The sequence below is a fragment of the Budorcas taxicolor genome, chromosome 18 (genome assembly GCF_023091745.1).
Source record: "Budorcas taxicolor isolate Tak-1 chromosome 18, Takin1.1, whole genome shotgun sequence".
Taxonomy (NCBI): Eukaryota; Metazoa; Chordata; class Mammalia; order Artiodactyla; family Bovidae; genus Budorcas; species Budorcas taxicolor.
Window position 1 is genome coordinate 57,566,137 of NC_068927.1, and position 24,015 is coordinate 57,590,151.

Consider the following 24,015-nt stretch of genomic DNA (forward strand, 5'->3'; position numbering starts at 1 on the left):
CTAGCATGTGAGATGACTGCAATTGTGCGGTAGTTTGAGCATTCTTTGGCATTGCCTTTCTTTGGGATGGGAATGAAAACTGACCTTTTCCAGTCCTGTGGCCACTGCTGAGTTTTCCAATTTTGTTGGCATATTGAGCACAGCACTTTCACAGCATCATCTTTCAGGATTTGAAACAGCTCAACTGGAATTCCATCACCTCCACTAGCTTTGTTCACAGTGATGCTTTCTAAGGCCCACTTGACTTCACATTCCAGGATGTCTGGCTCTAGATGAGTGATCACACCATCGTGATTATCTGGGTCATGAAGATCTTTTTTGTACAGTTCTGTGTATTCTTGCCACCTCTTAATATCTTCTGCTTCTGTTAGGTTCATACCATTTCTGTCCTTTATCGAGCCCATCTTTGCATGAAATGTTCCCTTGGTATAAGGAACTCCCCAGGTCAGTAGGTGCCCAATATGCTACTGGAGATCAGTGGAGAAATAACTCCAGAGAGAATGAAGGGATGGAGCCAAAGCAAAAACAATACCCAGATGTGGATGTGACTGGTGATATAAGCAAGGTCTGATGCTGTAAGAACAATACTGCATATAATCATTAGGGATTTGACTTAGGTCATACTTGAATGGTCTAGTGGTTTTCCCTACTTTCTTCAATTTAAGTCTGAATTTGGCAATAAGGAGTTCATGATCTGAGCCATAGTGCATTCTGTTGGCAAAACTCTATTAGCCTTTGCCCTGCTTCATTCTGTACTCCAAGGCCAAATTTGCCTGTTACTCCAGGTGTTTCTTGACTTCCTACTTTTGCATTCCAGTCCCCTATAAAGAAAAGGACATCTTTTGGGGGTGTTAGTTCTAGAAGGTCTTGTAGGTCTTAATAGAACTGCTCAACTTCAGCTTCTTCAGCATGACTTGTTGGGGCATAGACTTGGATTACCATTATATTGAATGGTTTGCCTTGGAAACGAACAGAGATCATTCTGTTGTTTTTGAGATTGCATCCAAGTACTGCATTTCAGACTCTTTTGTTAGTTGCTCAGCGGTGCCCAACTCTGCAACCCCATGGACTGTAGCCCACCAGGTTCCCCTGTCCATAGAATTCTCCAGGCAAGAATACTGAAGAGGGTACTCCCTTCTCCAGAGGATCTTCCCCACTTATGGGTCAAATCCAGGTCTCCTGAATTGCAGCAGGATTCTTTACTGTCTGAGCCTCCAGGGAAGTCCCCTTATGACGAAGAGTGAGACAAAAAGTAACACAAGCTTCAGTTTTGTATTATTGACTGTGTGGATCACAATAAACTGTGGAAAATCCTGAGAGAGATGGGAATAGCAGACCACCTGACCTGCCTCTTTAGAAACCTATATGCAGGTCAGGAAGCAACAGTTAGAACTGTACATGGAACAACAGACTGGTTCCAAATAGGAAAAGGAGTACATCAAGGCTGTATATTGTCACCCTGCTTATTTAACTTATATATATGCAGAGTACATCATGAGAAACGCTGGGCTGGAAGGAGCACAAGCTGGAATCAAGATTGCCAGGAGAAATATCAATAATCTCAGATATGCAGATGATACCACCCTTATGGCAGAAAGTGAAGAGGAACTAAAAAGCCTCTTGATGAAAGTGAAAGAGGAGAGTGAAAACGTTGGCTTAAAGCTCAACATTCAGAAAACAAAGATCATGGCATCCGGTCCCATCACTTCATGGCAAACAGATGGAGAAACAGTGGAAACAGTGTCAGACTTTATTTTTTGGGGCTCCAAAATCACTGCAGATGGTGACTGCAGCCATGAAATTAAAAGACGCTTACTCCTTGGGAGAAAAGTTATGACCAACCTAGATAGCATATTCAAAAGCAGAGACATTACTTTGCCAACAAAGGTCCTTCTAGTCAAGGCTATGGTTTTTCCAGTGGTCATGTATGGATGTAAGATTTGGACTGTGAAGAAAGCTGAGCGCCGAAGAATTGATGCTTTTGAACTGTGGTGTTGGAGAAGACTCTTGAGAATCCCTTGGACTGCAAAGAGATCCAACCAGTCCATCCTAAAGGAGACCAGTCCTGGGTGTTCATTGGAAGGACTGATGCTGAAGCTGAAACCCCAATACTTTGGCCACCTCATGCAGAGTTGACTCACTGGAAAAGACCCTGATGTTGGGAGGGTTTGGGGGCAGAAGAGGAAGACAGAGAGTGAGATGGCTGGATGGCGTCACCAACTCGATGGGCATGAGTTTGAGTAAACTCCAGGAGTTGGTGATGGACAGGGAGGCCTGGCGTGCTGTGATTCATGGGGTCGCAAAGAGTCGGACACGACTGAGTGAACTGAACTGAATAGAGACAGATTTATTACTAAACATTTACTAATTACTTTCCTTAGAAAATAAGCTTAGAAACTAAACCTGAGCTGGTTCAACACCATTTAATTCAGCCAATGAGTCCCTAAACCAAGAATGAATAAACAGCCCTGGATTACCCTCCCCTCCTCTCTTGAGCCTGTTTCCCCACTGGAGTCAGGAAGAATACTGGATAGGAGTCCCAGAACTGCCAGCGCGTCCCGCCTACTCCAGCTTCATTGGCTCCCACCGGAGGTCTTGCCCCACTTTCCTGCATTCCAGTCAATCCCCGCTCTATAACCACGCCTCAAAACCCCGCCCCGCCTCTCATCCCGCCCCTCGTCCTGCGTAAGGACCGGGTCCAAGCCCGCCACAGTTGCCACCGGCTTCTCACGCCTCTTTATCCTTCTAGATAGCCTAAGACCCCGAGATTGCCCGGGGCCGCTCTTCTGGCCAAAGACCGAGAGGACACAATGAATGTTATTAACACTCGTATTCCGAAATACCAGGCAGCTGGGTCTTGGACTTCGAGCCCGCCCCGACACCGACCATCCCCTCGAAGGCTCCGCGGCTGACTGCGCAGCCGTAGCGCCGGGCAAGCTTCTGCGCCTGCGCAGACTCTTCAGTACTTCCCAGATCCCCGCGGGATTCCGGCTGTTCGAGGCGACGGTCCTCGGATGGTAAAGGCGGACAGAACCTTGGAGTCAGAGGCGGCCTCCGGTTGGAGTACACCGATGTCAAAGGCTTCTTCTAGCCTCTGCAGGCGGAGTGGAGAAGGCGGTCACGCAGTTCGTTTTCTCTTGACCAGTCACAAGCTGCGTTCTGAAAGCTAATCCCACGCTGCATCCGTTGCCAGGGCAACCGTCAACTCGCAAAGACGAACAGTCTGTCTCCAGGGCAATGAGTAAGCACTGACGATAGGCTAGGCCACCTCTTTAGAGGCGTTTTTAAGTAGTAGGGATGGGCAAGAAAACAGGTGCTCATAAAACTTTTTTTTCCTACACATAGAACTTCATGGAGGGCTTCCTTGGTGGCGCAGTGAATAAGAATCTGCCTGCCAGTGCAGGGTACCCGGCTTCCATCCCTGGCCTGGGACAATCCCACATGCCGGAGCAACTAAGCCGGTGCACCGCAACTACTGAGCCCGTGCTGTAAACCCCACAAGCTGCAACTATTGAAGCCCACATGCCATAGACCCCGTGCTCCGCAAGAAAAGACAAAACCCTCAGCAACAAGGACACAGCACATTAAAATAAATATATAAAAAAGAATGTAATTGAAAACTTAACGCTAGAACATAAGTGTTACTGAAACCCAGGTCCGTGTGCCTGACGCACAGTGAGGCCAAACAAGACCAAAAACGTCAGAGTTGGGAACAGGGAAAGGTTTACAGCAGGGCCCTGCAAGGAGACAGGTGGCTCATGCCTTCAAACCCCCAAACTTCCTGAAAGCTTTCAGCAAAGCCCTTTTCTAGGAAAGTTGAGGGAGGGGCAGTTAGTTGTCAACTTCTTGGTGTCAGACCCTTTGTTCTTGAGGTTAGGTCATGGTTAGGTAATGAGGTTCCTGCAATCCTCCCCCAAGGAAGTGTTATTCCCTGTTCTGACAAGAAATGGCATGGTCCCAGGGCACAACAGTTCACCCTCTGAGGGCCAAGAGGAGGCAAATCTCACTCAGCAGGCAGCTCCCTCAGGGCCAGGTCCCCAAGACCCTGCCCGGCTGTTGTCCCCGAAGGAGCCAGGTGCCCGGGACTTACTGGCCCTCAGGCTCTTCAGGCTACCCAAACAGCGGGGACCAGGAGGTGCAGACCTCCGCTGCCATTAGGTGGCAAAGGTGGGGATGGGGGAAAGGTTCACCACCAGCCACCTCAAGGCCTGGGTGGGTCCAGTGGGTGGCCTTGGTGAGGGCTCTGGAGCCCTGCAGGACACAGACCCCAGGTGGTTTCCCTGAGTCCCCATGCTCCTCTGCTGACCTGAGGCCAGTGAACTGGAGGGGCCCGGGGAGAAGGCTGACCCTCTTCTTACCTCAAACACCGCCTGAGGACCACCACTCCCTCTGACCTCACTGACAGTTGCTTGCTTGTGGGTGGGACCCACTGAGGCACTGACCAATGGCTGAGCAGGACCACTAACGGTCACTCATTGGCAGTTGCTCGCTTGGGGGAAGGGCCCACTGAGGCACTGTCCAGTGGCTGAGCAGGACCGCTAATTGTCTCAAGGTAACTAGTTGCCTGGGACACAAAGGAACAGAGGGAAACTGGATAGTTCAGTTTATTTCGGTCACTCAGTCGTGTCCGACTCTTTGTGACCCCATGAAGGGCAGCATACCAGGCTTCCCTGTCCATCACCAACTCCCGGCGTTTACTCAAACTCATGTCCATCCAGTCAGTGATGCCATCCAACCATCTCATCCTCTGTCGTTCTCTTCTCCCACCTTCATTCAATCTTTCCCAGCATCAGGGTCTTTCCCAATGAGTCAGCCCTTTGTATCAGATGGCCAAAGTATTGGAGTTTCAGCTTCAGCATCAGTCCTTCTAATGAATATTCAGGACTGATCTCCTTTAGGATGGACTGGTTGGATCACCTTGCAGTCCAAGGGACTCTCAAGAGTCTTCTCCAACGCCACAGTTCAAAAGCATCAGTTCTTCGGCACTCAGCTTTCTTTATAGTCCAACTCTCGCATTCATACATGACTACTGGAAAAACCATAGCTTTGACTAGATGGACCTTTGTGGGCAAAGTAATGTCTCTGCTTTTTAATATGCTGTGTAGGTTGGTCATAACTTTTCTTCCAAGGAGCAAGCGTCTTTTAATTTCATGGCTGCAGTCCTCATCTGCAGTGATTTTGGAGCCCCCCCAAAATAAAGTCTGTCACTGTTTTCACTGTTTCATTGTTTCCCCATCTATTGTTTCCCATCCATGAAGTGATGGGACCAGATGCCATGATCTTCGTTTTCTGAATGTTGAGTTTTAAGCCAACATTTCCACTTTCACTTTCATCAAGAGACTTTAGTTCCTCTTCGCTTTCTGCCATAAGGGTGGTATCATCTGCATATCTGAGATTATTGATATTTCTCCTGACAATCTTGATTCCAGCTTGTGCTTCATCCAGCCCAGAGTTTCTCATGATGTACTCTCAGTTCAGTTCAGTCGCTCAGTCGTGTCCAACTCTTTGCGACCCCGTGAATTGCAGCACGCCAGGCCTCCTTGTCCATCACCAACTCCCGGAGTTCACTCAGACTCACATCCATCGAGTCAGTGATGCCATCCAGCCATCTCATCCTCTGTCGTCCCCTTCTCCTCCTGCCCCCAATCCCTCCCACCATCAGAGTCTTTTCCAATGAGTCAACTCTTTGCATGAGGTGGCCAAAGTACTGGAATTTCAGGTTTAGCTTCCTTCCAAAGAAATCCCAGGGCTGATCTCCTTTAGAATGGACTGGTTGGATCTCCTTGCAGTCCAAGGGACTCTCAAGAGTCTTCTCCAACACCACAGTTCAAAAGCATCAATTCTTTGGCGCTCAACCTTCTTCACAGTCCAACTCTCACATCCATACATGACCACTGGAAAAACCATAGCCTTGACTAGACGGACTTTAGTCAGCAAAGTAATGTCTCTGCATATAAGTTAAATAAGCAGGGTGACAATATCCAGCCTTGACGTACTCCTTTCCCGATTTGGAACCAGTCTGTTGTTCCTTGTCAGTTCTAACTGTTGCTTCCTGACCTGCATACAGAATTCTCAGGAGGCAGCTCAGGTGGTCCCATCTCTTGAAGAATTTTCCACAGTTTGTTGTGATCCACACAGTCAAAGGCTTTGGTGTAGTCAGTAAAGATGTAGATGTTTTGCTGGAACTCTCTTGCTCTTTTGATGATCCAGTGGACATTGGCAATTTGATCTCTGGTTTCTCTGCCTTTTCTAAATCCAGCTTGAACATCTGGAAGTTCATGGTTCACGTATTGTTGAAGCCTGGCTTGGAGAATTTTGAGCATTACTTTGCTAGCATGAGATGAGTGAAATTGTGCAGTAGTTTGAGCATTCTTTGGCATTGCCTTTCTTTGGGATTGGAATGAAAACTGAACTTTTCCAGTCCTGTGGCCACTGCTGAGTTTTCAAAGTTTGCTGGCATATTGAATGCAGCACTTTCACAGCATCATCTTTTAGGATTTGAAATGGCTCAACTGGAATTCCATTACCTCCACTAGCTTTGTTCCTAGTGATGCTTCCTAAGGCCCACTTGACTTCGCATTACAGGATGTCTGGCTCTAGGGGAGTGATCACACCATCGTGATTATCTGGGTCGTGAAGATATTGTCTAGTTCTTCTGTGTATTCTTGCCACCTCTTCTTAATATCTTCTGTTTCTGTTAGGTCTATACCATTTCTGTCCTTTATTGAGCCCATCTTTGCATGAAATATTCCCTTGGTATCTCTGATTTTCTTGAAGAGATCTCTAGTCCTTCCCACTCTATTGTTTTCCTCTATTTCTTTGCACTGATTGCTGAGGAAGGCTTTCTTATCTCTCCTTGCTATTCTTTGGAACTCTGCATTCAAATGCTTATATCTTTCCTTTTCTCCTTTGCCTTTTGGTTCTCCTCTTTACACAGCTATTTGCAAGGCCTCCTCAGACAGCCATTTTCCTTTTTTGCATTTCTTTTTCTTGAGGATGGTCTTGATCACTCCTTCCTGTATAATGTCACGAAGTAAACAGGTAAAGGGGTGAAGGAGGAATGAAAGGGTGATCAGGAAATAAAATTATTTGAGAAGATAATTATGAAACAAAACTATGTAGATCTCAAATGAATTGTAGTGAAATATTAAATGTATAGCAGCTTTACCTATAGATTTCTTCTTCCTAGTGTTTGTCACAATTTGAGCTAAGGTTTTCTCTTACCACAGAAGGCATCCCAAAATATTAGGGTAAACAAGATGAATGCCTTGTTTGGGTCCTTTAGGCTACTTGAGGTAGTAGACTGTCTTTTCGCCCACAACTTTATTTTTGGTTGTGCGGGGTCTCCGTTGTTGCGTGCACTACTCTCTGTTTGCAGTGAGCAGGTTCACTGTAGTGGCTTCTCTGGTTGGAGAGCACAGGATCTAGGGCACACGGGCTTCAGCAGTTGCAACGCCCAGGCCCTAGAGCACAGGCTCCATAGTTGCTGCACATGGACTGTTGCTCCGTGGCATGTAGAATCTCCCCAGACTAGGGATCAAACTCGTTTCTCCTGCACTGAGGGGCAGATTTCTTTTTTTAAACCACTGAATCACCAGGGAAGCCCTAAACTGTCTTTCTTGTTTGGGTAGTTTTGAGTTTTCTGTTACCTGAAACCCAGACATATTTGTAATATAGCTTATTATCTCATTTTAAGTACAAAGAAACTGGATCAGTCAGCAAGACAATGGCAAAGGCAAGATTCAAAAGTAGGTTCTCTTAGACTAAAAATCCATTTATTCTACACCAGTATGTTAGTAAAGGAGGGGTGAGTCTTTGAGAAGGGAGTGGACCAAAAGTGCTGAGAAAGTTACATATGTTGTGGAGTATATTCTGATGAGTTATTTAAAGATGCCACGCTACTGACTTTAAGGATGAAGGGGCCACCAGCCAAGGAATCAGTGCAAGTGATTTCTAGAAATTGAAATTTTATACCATAAGACATAATAAATGCAGAAGGAATAAAAATTTAATTGTTAAAAATCATAAGTACTAGAATAAAATATAGGAGAATTTTTTTCCTAATCTTGGGCATGAGGAAGGTCTTTCTTAGCATGACAGTTTAGCCAAGAAATAGGAAAGAAAATAGAGTTGAATACATAGAAATTTTAAAATTCTATATAGCCAAATATACTATAAGCAAAACTAAGAGAAATAACAAACTAACAAAATACCAAAGAGTTAATATGTATAATATGTAGACTTGTTCCTGTAAATCGAAAATTTTAAATGCAGCCTAATTAAAAATGGGCAAAATACACAAGTAAGCAATTTGAAGAAGACAAAGTGTCAATAAATGTGTAAAAAGATCATTAATTTCCCTATCAATAGGATATTTTACTTATTAGATTAGAAATGTTAAAAATAATGAGACTAATACTGAGTATTTATGAACAACATGGAGGAACAAAGAAATAGGCACTCACATACACTTTCAGGAGTCATGTAAATTGGTTCATCCTTTTCTGAGGATTATTTAGCAATAACTATCAAAATTTTAAATATGGACATTCTGTGATCCCATAAGCTTACTTCTAGGAATTCATCTTATGGGGATAATTTGCACAAGTGTTAAATAATGTATGTCCAATGATGAAAAAGTAAATAAAACAAATATCCATTAACAGAGGTTGGTTAAGTAAATTCAAGAAACTAGCATGAGATATTATGCAGCTGTTAAAAACGGCAAATGATGACACAGATATATACACATGTATATATATATTATTTTTGTACAATATGTACTATATATTTTTTTGCATTGTCATGGGAAAATATTCACATTATATCAAGTTAAAAAGTTGTTTCTAAAATCACATATCTGTGATTATACCAATAAATATTTTAGACGTGCCATACCATGCTCAGTCACTTCAGCTGTGTCTCTTTGCCACTCCATAGACTGAAGCCCACCGGGCTCCTCTGTCCATGGAATTTTCCCAGCAAGAATACTGGAGTGGGTTGCTATGCCCTCCTCCAAAGGATCTTCCCAACTCAGGAACCCACTCCAGTATTGCCTGGAAAATTCCATCAGAAGAGCCTGGTGGCCTATAGTCCAAGAGGTTGCAAAGAGTTGGACATGACTCTTGACTCTTGACATGACTCATGACTTGGACATGAATGACTAACATTTTCAGTTTTCATAGATTTCATAAGAACAGAAAGGGAGAAACAGCAGAAAACTGAGAGACCTTATTAAAGATCCCAGATGAAGATGCATCTCATTTAGACCACCCCATACCTACCACCTCCTGGAGACACTGAAAGGCTGAGAAATAGGGGGGAAGCCAGGGGTTTAGGGTGAAGCCCTTTAAATGATCAGAAGCTGTCCTAGCTGGTGATAAATGGTGCCATCCTCCTTCTAGGAAAATAAAGGAACCAACTCTCTCAATACATAGTGTTAGGGCTCCTCTCTGGGAGGAAGTTACAACTGCTGATGAAGGCTGAATGGACTCCAACAGCAGAATCACCAGTCTGTTTCACTCACAGGCTCTCTAGTCAGCATGAGTTCTCTGATCAGCGAGCTGCATGCTCCAAGAAATGGCTTTTTCAAAATCACCGCAGACATAGCCACCATGCATAGTATGAAGTCTCTGGTGTTCTGCCAGGTGTAATCCCCAGCTGAAATCCTCTCCACACTTGTTACATGCAGAGTGCTTGCCACCCCTGTGAACTTTCTGGTGTTGAATGAGGTGTGAGATCTGGGTATACATTTTCCCACAGTTCTTACACTTGTAGGGCTTCTCCCCAGTGTGAATCCTCTGGTGTTGAATAAGGTGGATGCTCTGGTTGAAGGCTTTCCCACATTCCTTACAGGCATAGGGCTTCTCACCAGTGTGAATCCTCTGGTGTTGAGTGAGGGAAGAGCTGTGACTGAACGTTTTCCCACACTCCTTACACTTATAGGGTTTCTCACCTGTATGGCTCTTCTGATGCTCGATAAGATGGGTGCTTCGGCTAAAGGCTTTCCCACACTCACAGCACTCATAAGGTGTCTCTCCAGTGTGAGTCCTCTGGTGCTGAATGAGATGGGAGATCTGGGTGTATGCCTTCCTGCAAACTTTACACTCATAGGACTTCTCCCCGGTGTGAATTCGCTGGTGGCGTGTAAGCGAGGAGTTCTGGCTGAAGGTTTTCCCGCATTTGTTACACTTGTAGGGCTTTTCACCAGTGTGAATTGTCTGGTGTTGAGTAAAGGAGGAGGTGTGACCAAAAGCCTTTCCACACTCATTACATATATAGGGTTTCTCCCCCATGTGAATACTCTGGTGCCTCATGAGGTGGGAGATCTGGGTGTAAGCCTTCCCGCAATCGTGACACTCATAGGGCTTCTCACCAGTATGAATTCTCTGATGCTGAATCAGCAATGAACTGTGGCTGAAGGCTTTGCCACACTCAGGGCACTCATAAGGTTTCTCTCCAGTGTGAACTCGCTGGTGCTGCGTCAGAGATGAGTTGTGGCTGAAAGTCTTCCCGCACTCGTTACACTTGTAGGGTTTCTCTCCGGTGTGGATTGTCTGGTGCTGAGTCAGGGAGGAGGTGTGACAGAAAGCCTTGCCACACTCGTTGCACTTGTAGGGCTTCTCTCCTGTGTGGATTTTCTGGTGGCGGGTGAGGTGGGACACCTGGGAGTAGAACTTCCCACACTGGTGGCATTTATAGGGTTTCTCCCCTGTGTGGCATCGCTGGTGCTTGATGAGGGAGGAACTCTGGGTGAAGGCTTTCCCACACTCCTTGCATTTGTAGGGTTTTTCTCCAGTGTGGATCCTCTGGTGCTCAGTGAGTGATGAGCTCTGGGTAAAGGTCTTGCTGCACTTGTTGCAGGCGTAGGGCTTCTCTCCCGTGTGGAGGATGCAGTGTTGGATGAAATACGAGCTGTTGCTGAATGCCTTCCCGCAATCATTACACTTGTAGGGCTTCTCTCCAGTGTGAATTCTCTGGTGTAGAATGTAGTCAGAATGGTAGACGAAGGCTTTCCCACATTCCGTGAGTTAAATGGCTTCTTCTCTACAAAGGTCCTTTGGCATTTGAGGCTCTTTCTTGACCCGGTCCACTTCTGAGGCCTCTCTCCCCCAGGCACTCTTTGCTTCCTGATGAAGGCTGAGGTCCTCTTGAAGCTTCTCCTAAGCTTACTGCAGCCAAGGCCCCTCTCCCCATGGGTATCTTCCTTGGGAGGAGCGAACAACCATCCCAAACAGCTCTCCTGCTTGTCCTGGTCTTCCAGCTGACAGCCACACATCCAGGACTCCCCCAGTTTGGCATCTCCAAGCATTGCCCTCAAAACTCCCTCCATCTTTGCCACTGGGGAAGCCACCTCTTCAGAAATATTCTTTTTTGGAAGCATCTCCTGATTAGTTGCAGAGCTTGTCTCCAAGTCTGAAAGAAATGGAAAATATCAACTTCATCTGTCCCAGGACAAAAGAAGCTGATTATTTAGATATGGCATTGTAATCTCAAAAAGATTTCCAAGTTCATATTGCTAGTTCAAAAGGCATGAGGTAGACTCATGTTGTGACACAGAAGGATGGACTCAGTATACTCTAAACACACAAAAAATTGAGTGGCAAAGCAGTTTATGTGCATAGTGGTTTCTTAGCCATAATATTTAACACATTTTCCCAAATCAATAAGAAAAAGAGAAATAGTCTAAGGAAATAGTGAAGCAGGAATGTGAACAGACATTCTACAGAAAAACAAGTAGCTGATATATTGTAAAAAGATGCTCAATATTAGTGGTAGTCTAAAAAGTCAAGTTGCTGCTGCTGCTGCTAAGTTGCTTCAGTCATGTCTGACTCTGTGCAACCCCATAGATGGTAGCCCAGCAGGCTCCCCTGTCCCTGGGATTCTCCAGGCAAGGACACTGGCGTGGGTTGCCATTCCCTTCTCCAATGCATGAAAGTAAAAAATGAAAGTGAAGCTGCTCAGTCGTGTCCGACTCAGCGACCTCATGGACTGCAGCCTACCAGACTCGTCCGTCCATGGGATTTTCCAGGCAAGAGTACTGGAGTGGGTTGCCATTGCCTTCTCCAAAAAAGTCAAGTTACTCAGATGCCATTTGATACGTTTTAGATTGGAAAATATTAAAAAAAAAATTCAGTGTTGGCAAATAAGGATGGTAGGAGCATTCTCATACCATTGCTGTAAGGAGTTAACACAGAAGGTCCACTTTATTCAGTTTTGTTTATCTCTGTAACCATGGCAATGACACTTGGCTAAGCTCTGAGCACTGAACTCCTGGGAAGTTTACATAGCTACAGGTTAATTATCTTTTTCTGTGTGCTCGAAACCATGGGTCAAGATATACTAGGCTGTCAGCACTGTTTACTGTAAGTGGAGGATTCATGACGTCCACCTGGTGCCTGGTTTGTGGTCCTCACCATGGCTGGTTATGTAGCAGGTATATGCTAATGTTGGGCTTCCCAGGTGGTGCTAGCGGTAAAGAACACACCTGCCAATGTGAGATGTAAGAGACACAGGTTTGATCCCTGGGTTGGGAAGATTCCCTGGAGGAGGGCACAGCAACCCACTCCAGTATCCTTGCCTGGAGAATCCCATGGACAGAGGAGACTGCTGGGCTACAGTCCATAGGGTTGCAAAGAGTCAGAAGTGGACTGAAGCAACTTAGCATGCACACATATAGGCTAATGTTAGAGCATCTTTTCACGTGTTTGTTGAACATTTGTGTGTCTTTGAAGAAAATGGCTATTGAGATCCTTGGCCCACTTTTTTTCTTGTATTTATTTATTTGGCTGTACCAGGTCTTAGCTGCAGCACTCAGGAGCTTTAACTGCAGCATGCCACAAACTTAGTTGTGGCCCGTGAGATCTAGTTTCCTAATAAAGGAGGGAAACTAGCCCACGCACTGGGAGTGTGGTGTCTTAGCCACTGGACCACCAGGGAAGCCACCCTATTTTTAATGAGATTGTCTTTTTATTATTGAGTTGTATGAATTATCAGCCGCTCACCAGACTATAATTTACAAAATTTGTCTTGTGTTCTGTGGGTTGCCTTTTCTTTGCAGTGTCTTTGAAGCAAAAAAGTTTTTTTTTTTTTTGCAAAAAAGTTTTAAATTCTGATGGTGTCTGATTTATTTTTTCTTTCACTGCTTGTTCCCTTGATGTCATATCTAAGAAACCATTGCCTAATCCAATGACATCATGATTATTTTCAAAATCCCACATTACATTTAGTTGTCATATCTTTGGGGGTGATCCCACCACCATCCACTCATTTGGTGATTTTTCTGGAAGGATTTACATGACTCAACAAGTTGAATGCCCAGTTAAAGTTTCTACAGCAAAGTATATAACAAATGTGTGTGTGGGTAAAGGGCTTCCCAGGTGGCGCTAGTGGTAAAGAACCTGCCTGCTAATGCAGGAGACCTGAGAGACATGGGTTTGACCCCTGGGCCAGGAAGATCCCCTGGAGGCGGGCATGGCAAGCCATGCCAGTATTCTTGCCTGGAGAATCCCATGGGTTCTCCTACAGGAGCCAGGTAGGCTACAGTCCATGGGGTTGCAAAGAGTCAGACATAACTGAAGTGACTTAGCATGCAAAGGCTAGAGAGATCACATGCGGGCTTCTGAGTCATCCTCTCTGCAAGAGTCACGTGGATGTGCTTTTCTCTACTGATGTGAACTTCAAAGACATACGGGAGATGATCTCATCCATGGAAACCCACTTGAGTCTCAAGAGTCCAGAGTTCTCTTAGTCCTCATAAGAAACTCAGTGAAGTGGGTACTATTAGTGTAGTGGAGCTTGGATTCAAATCCAGGGCCCGCAGTGACGGCCTGTATATTACATTCCCTCACTCTTGAATAACCATCACTGATCACAACAGATGGAGTAGGAAGATGTCTCACACCTGCTAGACACACCTACCCACCTGGACAGGTAACTTGCTGGGTTTCTCTCCTCTCCATCCTGGGCTCTTCCCCTCGCTCCAGATGGGAGATCACATCGGGTTTGGCCCCAGGAAACCCTGCCCCTGGAAAAGACACAAGACTTGGCCATGGAGGCCATGGTTACAGGGAGGCCTCAGGGCTGGGCTCCAGGCCCTGGGTCTACAGAGGAGATGCATACGTTGGATACCTAATGATTGGAAGATCTAAGGGCCAACACAAAACTTGATTACTGAGTGCCTACTCCATTCCAGAGAGAGCGTGAGCCCCGACGTCACTGTTTAACCTTCCAGCTCTGTGTTCAAGTTGAATGCAAAATACACACCACATTTTGAAGACTTGACATGGAGAAAAAAGAGAATGATCTCATTAATAATTAATAGGGTATTATGATGTCAACGTGTGCCCGCACGATCATACTTTGGCTAGATTGGGTGCCACAAAACAGATGACTAAAATTCATCTCATCTGATTTTTTTTTTCAGACCTGCTCTCTTTGGGTTTCCCAGGTGGCTCAGTTGTAAAGAATCTTCCTGCCAATGCAGGAGATGCTGGTTTGATTCCTGAGTGGGGCCACTCCTGGAGAAGGAAATGGCACACCACTCCAGTATTCTTGCCTGGATAATCCCATGGACAGAGAAGCCTGGTGAACTATGGTTCATGGAGTCACAAAGAGTCGAACATGACTTAGCAACTAAGCAAACAATTCCTCTCTTCCTGCAGTGAGGGAAAGCAGTCCCCTCACCAAATTATGCCCCCAGGGACCTCAGCACGTGACCTGATTTGGAACGAGGGGCTTTGCAGATGTAACTAATTAAGATGAGTTCCATTATTAGGATTATTAGGATTAGGGTGGACCCTAATTCTAGTGACTGGGGTCCTTATAAGAATACAGAGACACATAGACACATTGGGAGGGAAAAAGGCCAGGTGAAGATAGAGGCAGAGATTGGGGTAATGAGGGTACAGGGCAAATGAAACAGATGTTTCATTATATGAAACAAACAGACTCATAGACATAGAGAACAGATTTGTGGTTGCCAAGGGTTGGGGGGGGGGTGGCGTGGGAGGGAAGGACTGGGAGTTTGGGATTAGCAGATGCAAACTATTATATATAGAATGGATAAACAACAAGGTCCTATTGTATAGCACAGGGAACTATATTCAACATTCTGTGACAAACCAAAATGCAAAAGAATATGAAAAAGGATATATATATGTATAATTGAGTCACTTTGGTGCATAGCAGAAATTAACATTGTAAATCAACTATATTACAATAAAATTTTTTAAAAAAGAAGCAGAAGGCAGGGGCACTGGCTGAAGGGTCAGTGGGACAGGCAGAAGACTCGGGGCCTGGGTATGCTTGGATTCTGGGAGAAGCCACTGGAGAGAGAGATGAATGGGTCACCCAGCAGGGGCCCGGGAGAGCAGCAGAGAGGACCCCAGTGAAGGAATGCCCACAGTTAAGCAGTGGGTGGGCACAGAGGACATGAGAGGAGGGCAGGGGGCAGAGCCTCACCCAAAGAGAGAAGGTTCTGGTAGTTCTCCAGCATCACGTCGCGATACAGCTCCCTCTGGCCAGGCCCCAGGTGGCCCCACTCCTCTAGGGTGAAGTCCACGGCCACATCTTTGAAGGTCACTGATTCCTGCAAGGGCCAATATTACATCAAAGAGGGGCATGTCTTTCTAGAATCCTGCAGTGGGACAAGTCACGGGTCAAGAGCCTACCACTTGCTCTCTGGCCTGAAACATTCTGACTTGGCACATTAGGGTGGCAAAACCCGAACGAACTTTTTGGCCAACCGTATAGAACACGGTCCCCCCGCCCCCGTCTTTACCGCCATCTGGTGGACAGTTGTTATACTACACCAATCTGCGTGTAAATTGCTATAATAAATATACCGATGTACGAGGGAGGATATACAAATCATGCCATTGAGATGAGGTGCCCTTGTGCAGTTTGTAATCTGCACACCTGTACATGACAACCCTGAGAAACACTTAAAAAACTACCAAGTCATTGTGTGCCAGAGTTATTCCTAAGTCACACTCCATCCTAGACTCCTACTCGGATCCCAAACCCCACTCCTGACTCCAAGAATAAGGCTCAGGGGTGAAGCAAAGCCATCACTACCCACTTTACCTGGTAACCAAAAGGCTGCTGAGCGTTAGATGACTGATTTTTAGACCTCATCTAACACCCCACCCAGTTCAGAGCATCCTGTGCCCCACCCCGCACCTCCCAGTTTCAGAGAAATCCCATCATTATATCTCTCCCAGTACTGAGAGAGGCATAAGGTCCTGAGGGCACACACAGAGGTGGGGAGGCCCTCTAGGGCCCACAAAGTTATCTCCGGGAAGAGGGAGCTCAGACTCACCTGGCCCTTGCTCATCAGGGTCCTGATGGCCATTGCAGGGTCCCATGAATGGATCTCCAAAAGGACGGACCAGGCCTGAGTCGGCAAAGCTACCAGAAGAAGACAGAGCAGATAGGGCGTCAGTTCTGGCTTGGACAGACCCTTTGCCAAAGACGCCTCGTGACAGAGGGGCCCCTGGTCTCCTGAGAGCCAAGGCAGAGGCTCAGGGCAGGCTGCCTGAGGCCTCCATTCTGTAACCATCACCATTCACAATCAAGGGGTTCAGCCCACTGCGCCCAAACAACAGCTCTCAGAGAAGTAGCTACAGTTACCCCCAGGTGAGGAAATCCGAGCCCAAGAGGCCAAGGTCATTGCTCAGGGTCACCGAAAGATCAAGTGTTGGAGGGAGAATCAAATCCAGGAGTCTGCTCGCAGAGCTAATTCTTTTTTACAGATTTGCTGTGTTGGGTCTTAGTTGCATCTTGTGAGATCTTTTGGCACACGGACTCTTTAGTTGTGACCCAACAGCTCAGTAGTTGCGGCACGCAGGCTTAGTTGCTCCATGGCATGTGAGATCTTAGTTCCCAGACCAGGGATCAAACCCGTGTCCCCTCCACTGCAAGGCGGATTCTTAACCTCTGCACCACCAGGAAAATCCCAACAACCTCTCCTTTTTGTCTTACAATTTTTATTTATCTTTTTAAAAAATGTTAATATTGGAGTTGATTTGCAGTGCTGTGTCAGTTTCAAGTGTACAGCAAAGTGATTCAGTTATACACACATATATATGCTCATTTTTTTTAGGTTATTTTCTCTTACAGGTTATCCCAGAATATTGAGTAGACTTCCTCGTGCTCTGCTGTAGGTCCTTGTTGGTTATCTATCTTATACATAGAAGAGTCTTATAATTTTTCAATTGTAGTAAAACACATAGAAAATATACCATTTTAACCATTTGAATATATACAACTCGGTGGCATTTAATGCAGCCACAATGGTGTGCAACTGTCAGAGCTATCTAGGTCCAGGACACTTTCATCATCGCCCTTTAGGGAAACCTTGTGCTCTTAACCAGTCACCCTTGAATCTCTCTTCTCCCGTGCCAGCCTCCCCCACCGCCCATAATCGCTCATCTTTCTGTCTCAATGCATTTGCCTGTTCTGGACATGTCACATAAATGGAGCCATCCACATATGACCTTTGTGTCTGGCTTCTTTCACTCAGCACAATGTGTTCAAGGCTCATCCATGTTACAGCACGCAATCAGTGCCTCATTCCTATTTCATTTTTAATTGGAGGATACTTACAATATTGTGATGGTTTCCCTTTAAAAATTTTTTTTCATCTGGACCACTTTTAAAGTCTTTATTGAATTTATTACAGTATTGCTTGTTTCATACTTGGTTTTTGGCCCTGAGGCATGTGGGATCTCAGCTCCCAGACCCCTGGATTGAACCCGCACCTCCTGCATCGGAAGGTGAAGTCCTAACCACTAGACTGCCTGGGAAGTCCCTCCTCATCCCTTTTAATGGCTGAGTAATATTCCATTGTATGGATGGACCACATTTTGCAGAGCAAAATCCTGCTTCAGGATCCTGGACTCCTGCTTAAGATGTCATTTAAAGAAAGATTGCAGCTACTGAAATCAAGTTCAAGAATCCTCTACATAGAGAAGCTGGTGTTCAGGGACTTTCTTGGTGGTTCAGTGGTTAAGACTCGACACCTCCACGGCATGGGGTATGAATCTGATCCCTGATCAGGGGACTAGGATCCCATATGTTGCGTGGCACGGCCAAAAGGAAAAAAAAGAGAGAGAGAAGCTGGTGCTCAGACTGTGGTCTCCTGCATTCATCCATCAAACGTGTTCTGTGCTCCATGTGAGTAACAGGATCCACTTAAGGGCAGAGAGATGAGTGAGATGTGATTCTGCCCTGGAGGGACTTTCTGCCTGTGGGGAAAATAGGTGTGGGCAATACACCAGGTGGTGGGCTGAATAATGGTCCCCAAACATATCTCCAGGATGAACTTTTTAAAAATATAATAAATATATAACATAAAAATATAATAAATATATAATAACAGAAAAATATAATAAATATTTTGGCTGCACCGGGTCTCAGTTGCGGCATGTGGACCCTTAGTTGCAGTATGTGGGATCTAGTTCCCCAACCAGGGATCAAACTCGGGCCCCCTGCCCTGGGAGATCAGAGTCTTAGCCACTAGACCACCAGAGAAGACCAAGGATGAACTTTTTTTTTTTTTAATAAGATTTTAAAGATTTTTTTTATGTGGACCATTTTTTAAAGTCTTTATGGAATTTGCCACAATACTGTTTCTGTTTCATGTTTTGGTCTTTTGGCTATGAGACATGTGGGATCTTAGCTGCCTGACCAGGTTGATCAAACCTACATCTCCCACGTTAGAAGATGAAGTCTCAATCACTGGACCATCAGGAAAGTCCCCCAGGATGAACTTTTGATGTGATTAAGTCAAGCATCTTGAGTAGGAAAGGCCATCCTGGATTATCTGGTTGGACCTTAAGCATGATCACAAGGGTCCCTATAGGAGGGAGGCAGAGGTCGATCTGACACAGAGGAGAAGGCAGCGGGACAGATGTAAAGAGGAGTGGAGTCAGAGAGACAAGGCACCATGCTTTGAAGCTGGAGGAAGGCACTAGCCGAGAAATGTAGGCAGCCCCCAGAAGCTAGAAAAGGCAAGGAGATGGATTCTCCCCTGGAGACTCTGCTGGGGGGAGGCGGGGGCGGGCATGGCTCTGCTGACATCTTGATAGCAGCCCAGTGAAACCCAGTTCAGACTTCTGGCCTCCAGAACTGTAGGAGAACACTACAGCTCTGTCGTTTTAAGCCAGTAAGTTTCTGGTAATTTGTTACAGCAGAAATGGGAAACTAACACAGTCCAGAAATAGACTCAGAGCCTCACAGGTGGCAAACAGCCACACGTACACACTTAGCTACACAGGAACGCATGCACCTGAGGGCTGAAACCAGTGGAATTTTCATGAAGGTCTTACACAGTCTTAACTCTCTCCTCACAAGTCACTCATTACTGCAGAGTTTCCCCTTATCCACAATTTCGCTTTCTGTGATTTCAGTTACCTGAGGTCAAGTGTGGTCCAAAAACAGACTGGAATATTCCATAAAGAAAAAATTCATCAGTCTTAAATCAAACACCATTCTGAGTATTGTGTAATCCTGCTTTGTCCCACCTGGTGTGTGAGTCATCTCCTTGTCCAGTGCATCCTGTCAGATGTTGTTCAGTCACTCAGTCATGTCTTAACTCTTTTGCGGCCGCATGGACTGTAGCCCACCAGGCTCCTCTGTCCATGGGATTCTCCAGGCAAGAATACTGGAATGGGTTGCTACTTCCTACTCCAGGAGATCTTCCTGACCCAGGGATCGAACCCATGTCTCCTTTACCACTGAGCCACCTGGGCAGCCCCATCCTGTGAGATAGCCACTTAGTTGTCTTGATTGCCTCTTGAAGTATCACACTGCCTGTGTTCAAGTAGCCCTTATTTTACTTAATAATGGCCCCAAAGCTACAGAGTAGTCATGCTGATGCTGGCCACTTGAATATGCCAAAAAGCAGCTTGAAGTGAAAAGGTGAAAGTTTTCAACTTAATAAAGAAAGAAGAAAAAATAATGCTGAGGTTGCTAAAGACCTACAGTAAGAATTAATCTTCTAACCGTGAAATTGTGGAGAAAGAAAAAGAAATTCAGGACTTCTTTGGCATCCAGTAGTTAGGACACTTTCACTGCCATGGCCCTGGGTTCAGTCCCTAGCCAGGGATTATCTTGCAAGCTGCATGGCACAGCCAAAAAAAAAAAGAAAAAAAAAAATTCAACCTGCAAAGTTAGTCACAGTGCCTAAGTGCTTAGTTAAGATGCAAGAGGCATTAAATTTACATTGGTATTTTTTGAGAGATGACATTCATAAAATTTTTATTACAGTATTGTTATATTATTTTATTATTTTTAATCTCTTACTGTGCCTAATTTATCAATAAAACTTTATCATAGGTACAAATGCTTAGAAGAAAACATGGTGTGAAAATTAATAAAGGGCAACCTCATTTAAAGTGGGGCTTCCCTGGAGGTTCAGATGGTAAAGAATCTGCCGGTAATACAGGAGACGCAGGTTCAATCTCTGGGTCAGGAAGATCCCCTGGAGAAGGGGATGGCTATCCACTCCAGTATTCTTGCCTGGAGAATTCCAAGGACGGAGGAGACTGACAGGCTACAGTTGCAAAGAATTGGACATGACTTGGTGACTGACACGCATAAAACTGGAAAAGATGTACACTGCATCTCCTCCTTCAAGAAATTACTGCAGCAACTAGGCCAATGAGAAACCATAATCACCTGGAACTCTCAATTTCCTCCAATGGACTTTTGTTAGAAACAACTCTTCCCGAATTCCTTGTTTTGTTTTTTCTTTATAAAATAAAGTTCCTCTCTCATTTGTTGGACTTCCCATGGCTTTTGCTATAACCTTCTTTGAATTACAATTCTCTGTTATTCCTGAATAAGCCCATTTTGCTGGTAAAATAACTGGTTGTTTTATTCTTTAGTTAACAATGGTATATAGAGGGTTCAGTACTTTCCGAGATTTCAGCCATCCACTGGGGTTCTTGGAATGTATCCTCCAAGGGGAAGGGGATCTACTGTAATTATAAAATGAAGATAATTTTTAAGTGGAGAAACTTGGCAGACACCACATTAGCCAAGTGATCAAGACCAATGTGACTGGTGATGGCCAAGCTGACATCACAGGCTGCTGGTCTGTTAAGGACACAGCCTCATTCCTAAGGTATTCCTGCCAAAAGCATGTGACCTAAATCTAATCACGAGGGAACTTCCAACTTGTCTAAACGGAAGGACCATAGTAGAAGCACACAGTATATTTTCAGGATTGCCGAGATGAATGAAGGTCAAAAAAGGACTGAACTGTTCCAGGTTAACGGAGACTAAACAGGAGCACGAATGCAGTGCATGATATGGGATTTTTCTTTTGCCATTTAGGACATCATTAGGGCAATTATCAAAGCCTAAGGAAAGCCTGCAGAGTAGCTAATCAATAGTATTGGATGGATGTTCACTTCCTCGTGTGATCGTGATGCAATGGTTTTGGAGGAAACTGAAACTTTGTTTTTAGAAAAAACACAGAGACTTATGGGGGCCGGGGGCACACAGAGACTCAGAGAGAAGGGGATAGACTCAGAGATAAAGAAGCAGAGACCTAGGGAAGGGGACAGACTCAGAGATAAAGAAGCAGAGACCTAGGGAGAGAGAGGGAGACAGAATGGGGATTAGGGTGATGGGGGCAGATTAGAGAGGGAAGATGAGACCCAAAGAGAGGGGAACAGACATTCAGGATCAGGACAGGCACCGAGGGCGTGACCGTGCAGAGTAGGCTAGGGCTTTGGGGTTGGACATCCTTGGGCGTGAGCCCAGGTTGACCACTCGTCAGCACTGGGTTCTGGGAGAAGCCACGGAATCTCCCTGGTCTTTTTCTTCACCTGCCAAGTGAAGAACTGGTACACTGTCCTTTCTAAGAAATCGCAACATTTCCGCACTCAGATAGACTCCTCGAAAACAGTAGGCGCCCAATTGCTGTGCGCTGAGTGGAAGGCAGTCGGCTCTGGGGCCGCCTCGCGAGCGGCAGGAGGGGGCGGGGCGCTGCCCACAGCCTCCTTCCCCTCCCACCCAGGCGGACTCTGGCCCGCCCGCTACGTGCCTGCCTGCCGGCTTGGGCCAGCCCACACCCAGCTGCTACTTCTCCGGTCCGCCAGGTCGGAACTCACCTGTGCGGCCCCGCGCGTGGTGCGCGACCAGGCCTTCCCGCCCTCCATCGAGCCCCGGAGAGCGCCTGCGCGGTACCACAAGTCCCGGTCCTTTAAACTCTGTTTCGCAAACTGGACCACATTTCCCGGAAACCATTGCGGCTCACGCTCCTCCAGGCCTCGGGTCTCTGAGAGCGCGGGAATGCTGGGAAATGGAGTCCAGAAGTAGAACATCGGGAGAGAGAACCGGTGTAAATAGCTGCTTTGCAGCTCGTGAAAACATGGTATTTGGGAAATGAATGGCTCTACTGGCACAGTGAGTGTTCCTATTATAGCCAGAGTCTTTCCCTGTCCTCCACAGAAGGCAACGTCATAGGCAAGTTAACCCATCTAACTGAAATATCTCCTACTAAAGCAGAAGTCTTCAAGACACCGAGTAACACTGATGGTGAATGAATCGAGCCTGTTACTTAATTGTTCAATTTTCCTGGGCAACAGCCTTCCTGTTTGATTCAGTTTCACTGTAGATGGGGAGATTTTAAAAATATATATCCTCTGCATTGGGTTGTGAGGTTTGAATAGGTGGCTATAAGTAACGCCAGTAGCATATGTGCTGTAGATGGAAAACACCATCTATGTCAAGTTATTAAGAGTTCCCATCTCGTAATCTTTGTATATTCGGTTCCCTCTGCCCACAATATCCTTTCTCTTCTACTTTTGGAAAATTCCTACTTTTCTTGCAGGAAAAGCTCTTACAGCCTCCTGTAGGAAACTTTCCTCTATTTCTGTAAGTGAAAGTGGGATCACACTGCTTGCTTCTCAAAAGCCAATAAACAGACAAGGCTGGTGGAGAAGAAAATGTGCTTTATTTTGGATGCTGGCAACTTGAGGGGGAACTCAAAGGGGTATATCATTCCTTTCCTCCTTTGCTTTTCACTTCTCTTCTTTTCACAGCTATTTGTAAGGCCTCCTCAGATAGCCATTTTGCTCTTGTCGCATTTCCTTTTCTAGGGGATGGTCTTGATCCCTGTCTCCTGTACAATGTCACGAACCTCCATCCATAGTTCATCAGGCACTCTATCAGATCTAGTCCCTTAAATCTATTTCTCACTTCCACTGTATAATCATAAGGGATTTGATTTAGGTCATACATGAATGGTCTAGTGGTTTCCCCCACTTTCTTCAATTTAAGTCTGAATTTGACAATAAGGAGTTTATGATCTGAGCCACAGTCAGCTCCTGGTCTTGTTTTTGCTGACTGTATATAGCTTCCCCATCTTTGGCTGCAAAGAATATAATCAATCTGATTTTGGTGTTGCCCATCTGGTGATGTCCACGTGTAGAATCTTCTCTTGTGTTGTTGGAAGAGGGTGTTTGCTATGACCAGTGAGTTCTCTTGGCAAAACTCTATTAGCCTTTGCCCTGCTTCATTCTGTACTCCAAGGTCAAATTTGCCTGTTACTCCAGGTGTTTCTTGACTTCCTACTTTTGCATTCCAGTTCCTTCTAATGAAAAGGACATCTTTTTTGAGTGTTAGTTCTAAAAGGTCTTGTAGGTCTTCATAGAAATGTTCAACTTCAGCTTCTTCAGCGTTACTGGTCAGGGCATAGACTTGGATTACTGTGATATTGAATGGTTTGCCTTGGAAATAAACAGAGATCATTCTGTTGTTGAGACTGCATCCAAGCACCGCATTTTGGATTCTTTCGTTGACTAAGCTGGCTACTCCATTTCTTCTAAGGGATTCCTGCCCACAGTAGTAGATATAATGGCTATCTGAGTTAAATTCACCCATTCCAGTCCATCTTAGTTCACTGATTCCTAGAATGTCGACGTTCACTCTTGCGATCTCCTGTTTGACCACTTCCAGTTTGCCTTAATTCATGGACCTAACATTCCAGATTCCTATGCA

At 45.5% G+C, this 24,015-nt stretch overlaps 1 protein-coding gene across 1 annotated transcript; it reads right to left on the reverse strand.

The window, feature by feature from the left end:
- Positions 1-8,452: 8,452 nt before the first annotated feature.
- LOC128063357 (zinc finger protein 260-like) lies at positions 8,453-22,171 on the reverse strand. The gene is given in 6 exon segments (XM_052656090.1): positions 8,453-11,029; positions 11,032-11,415; positions 13,925-14,026; positions 15,463-15,589; positions 16,322-16,410; positions 22,125-22,171. Coding segments are annotated over 5 exon segments (2,142 nt in total). The 5' UTR covers positions 16,355-16,410; positions 22,125-22,171; the 3' UTR covers positions 8,453-9,533.
- Between the last annotated feature and the right edge of the window lie 1,844 nt (positions 22,172-24,015).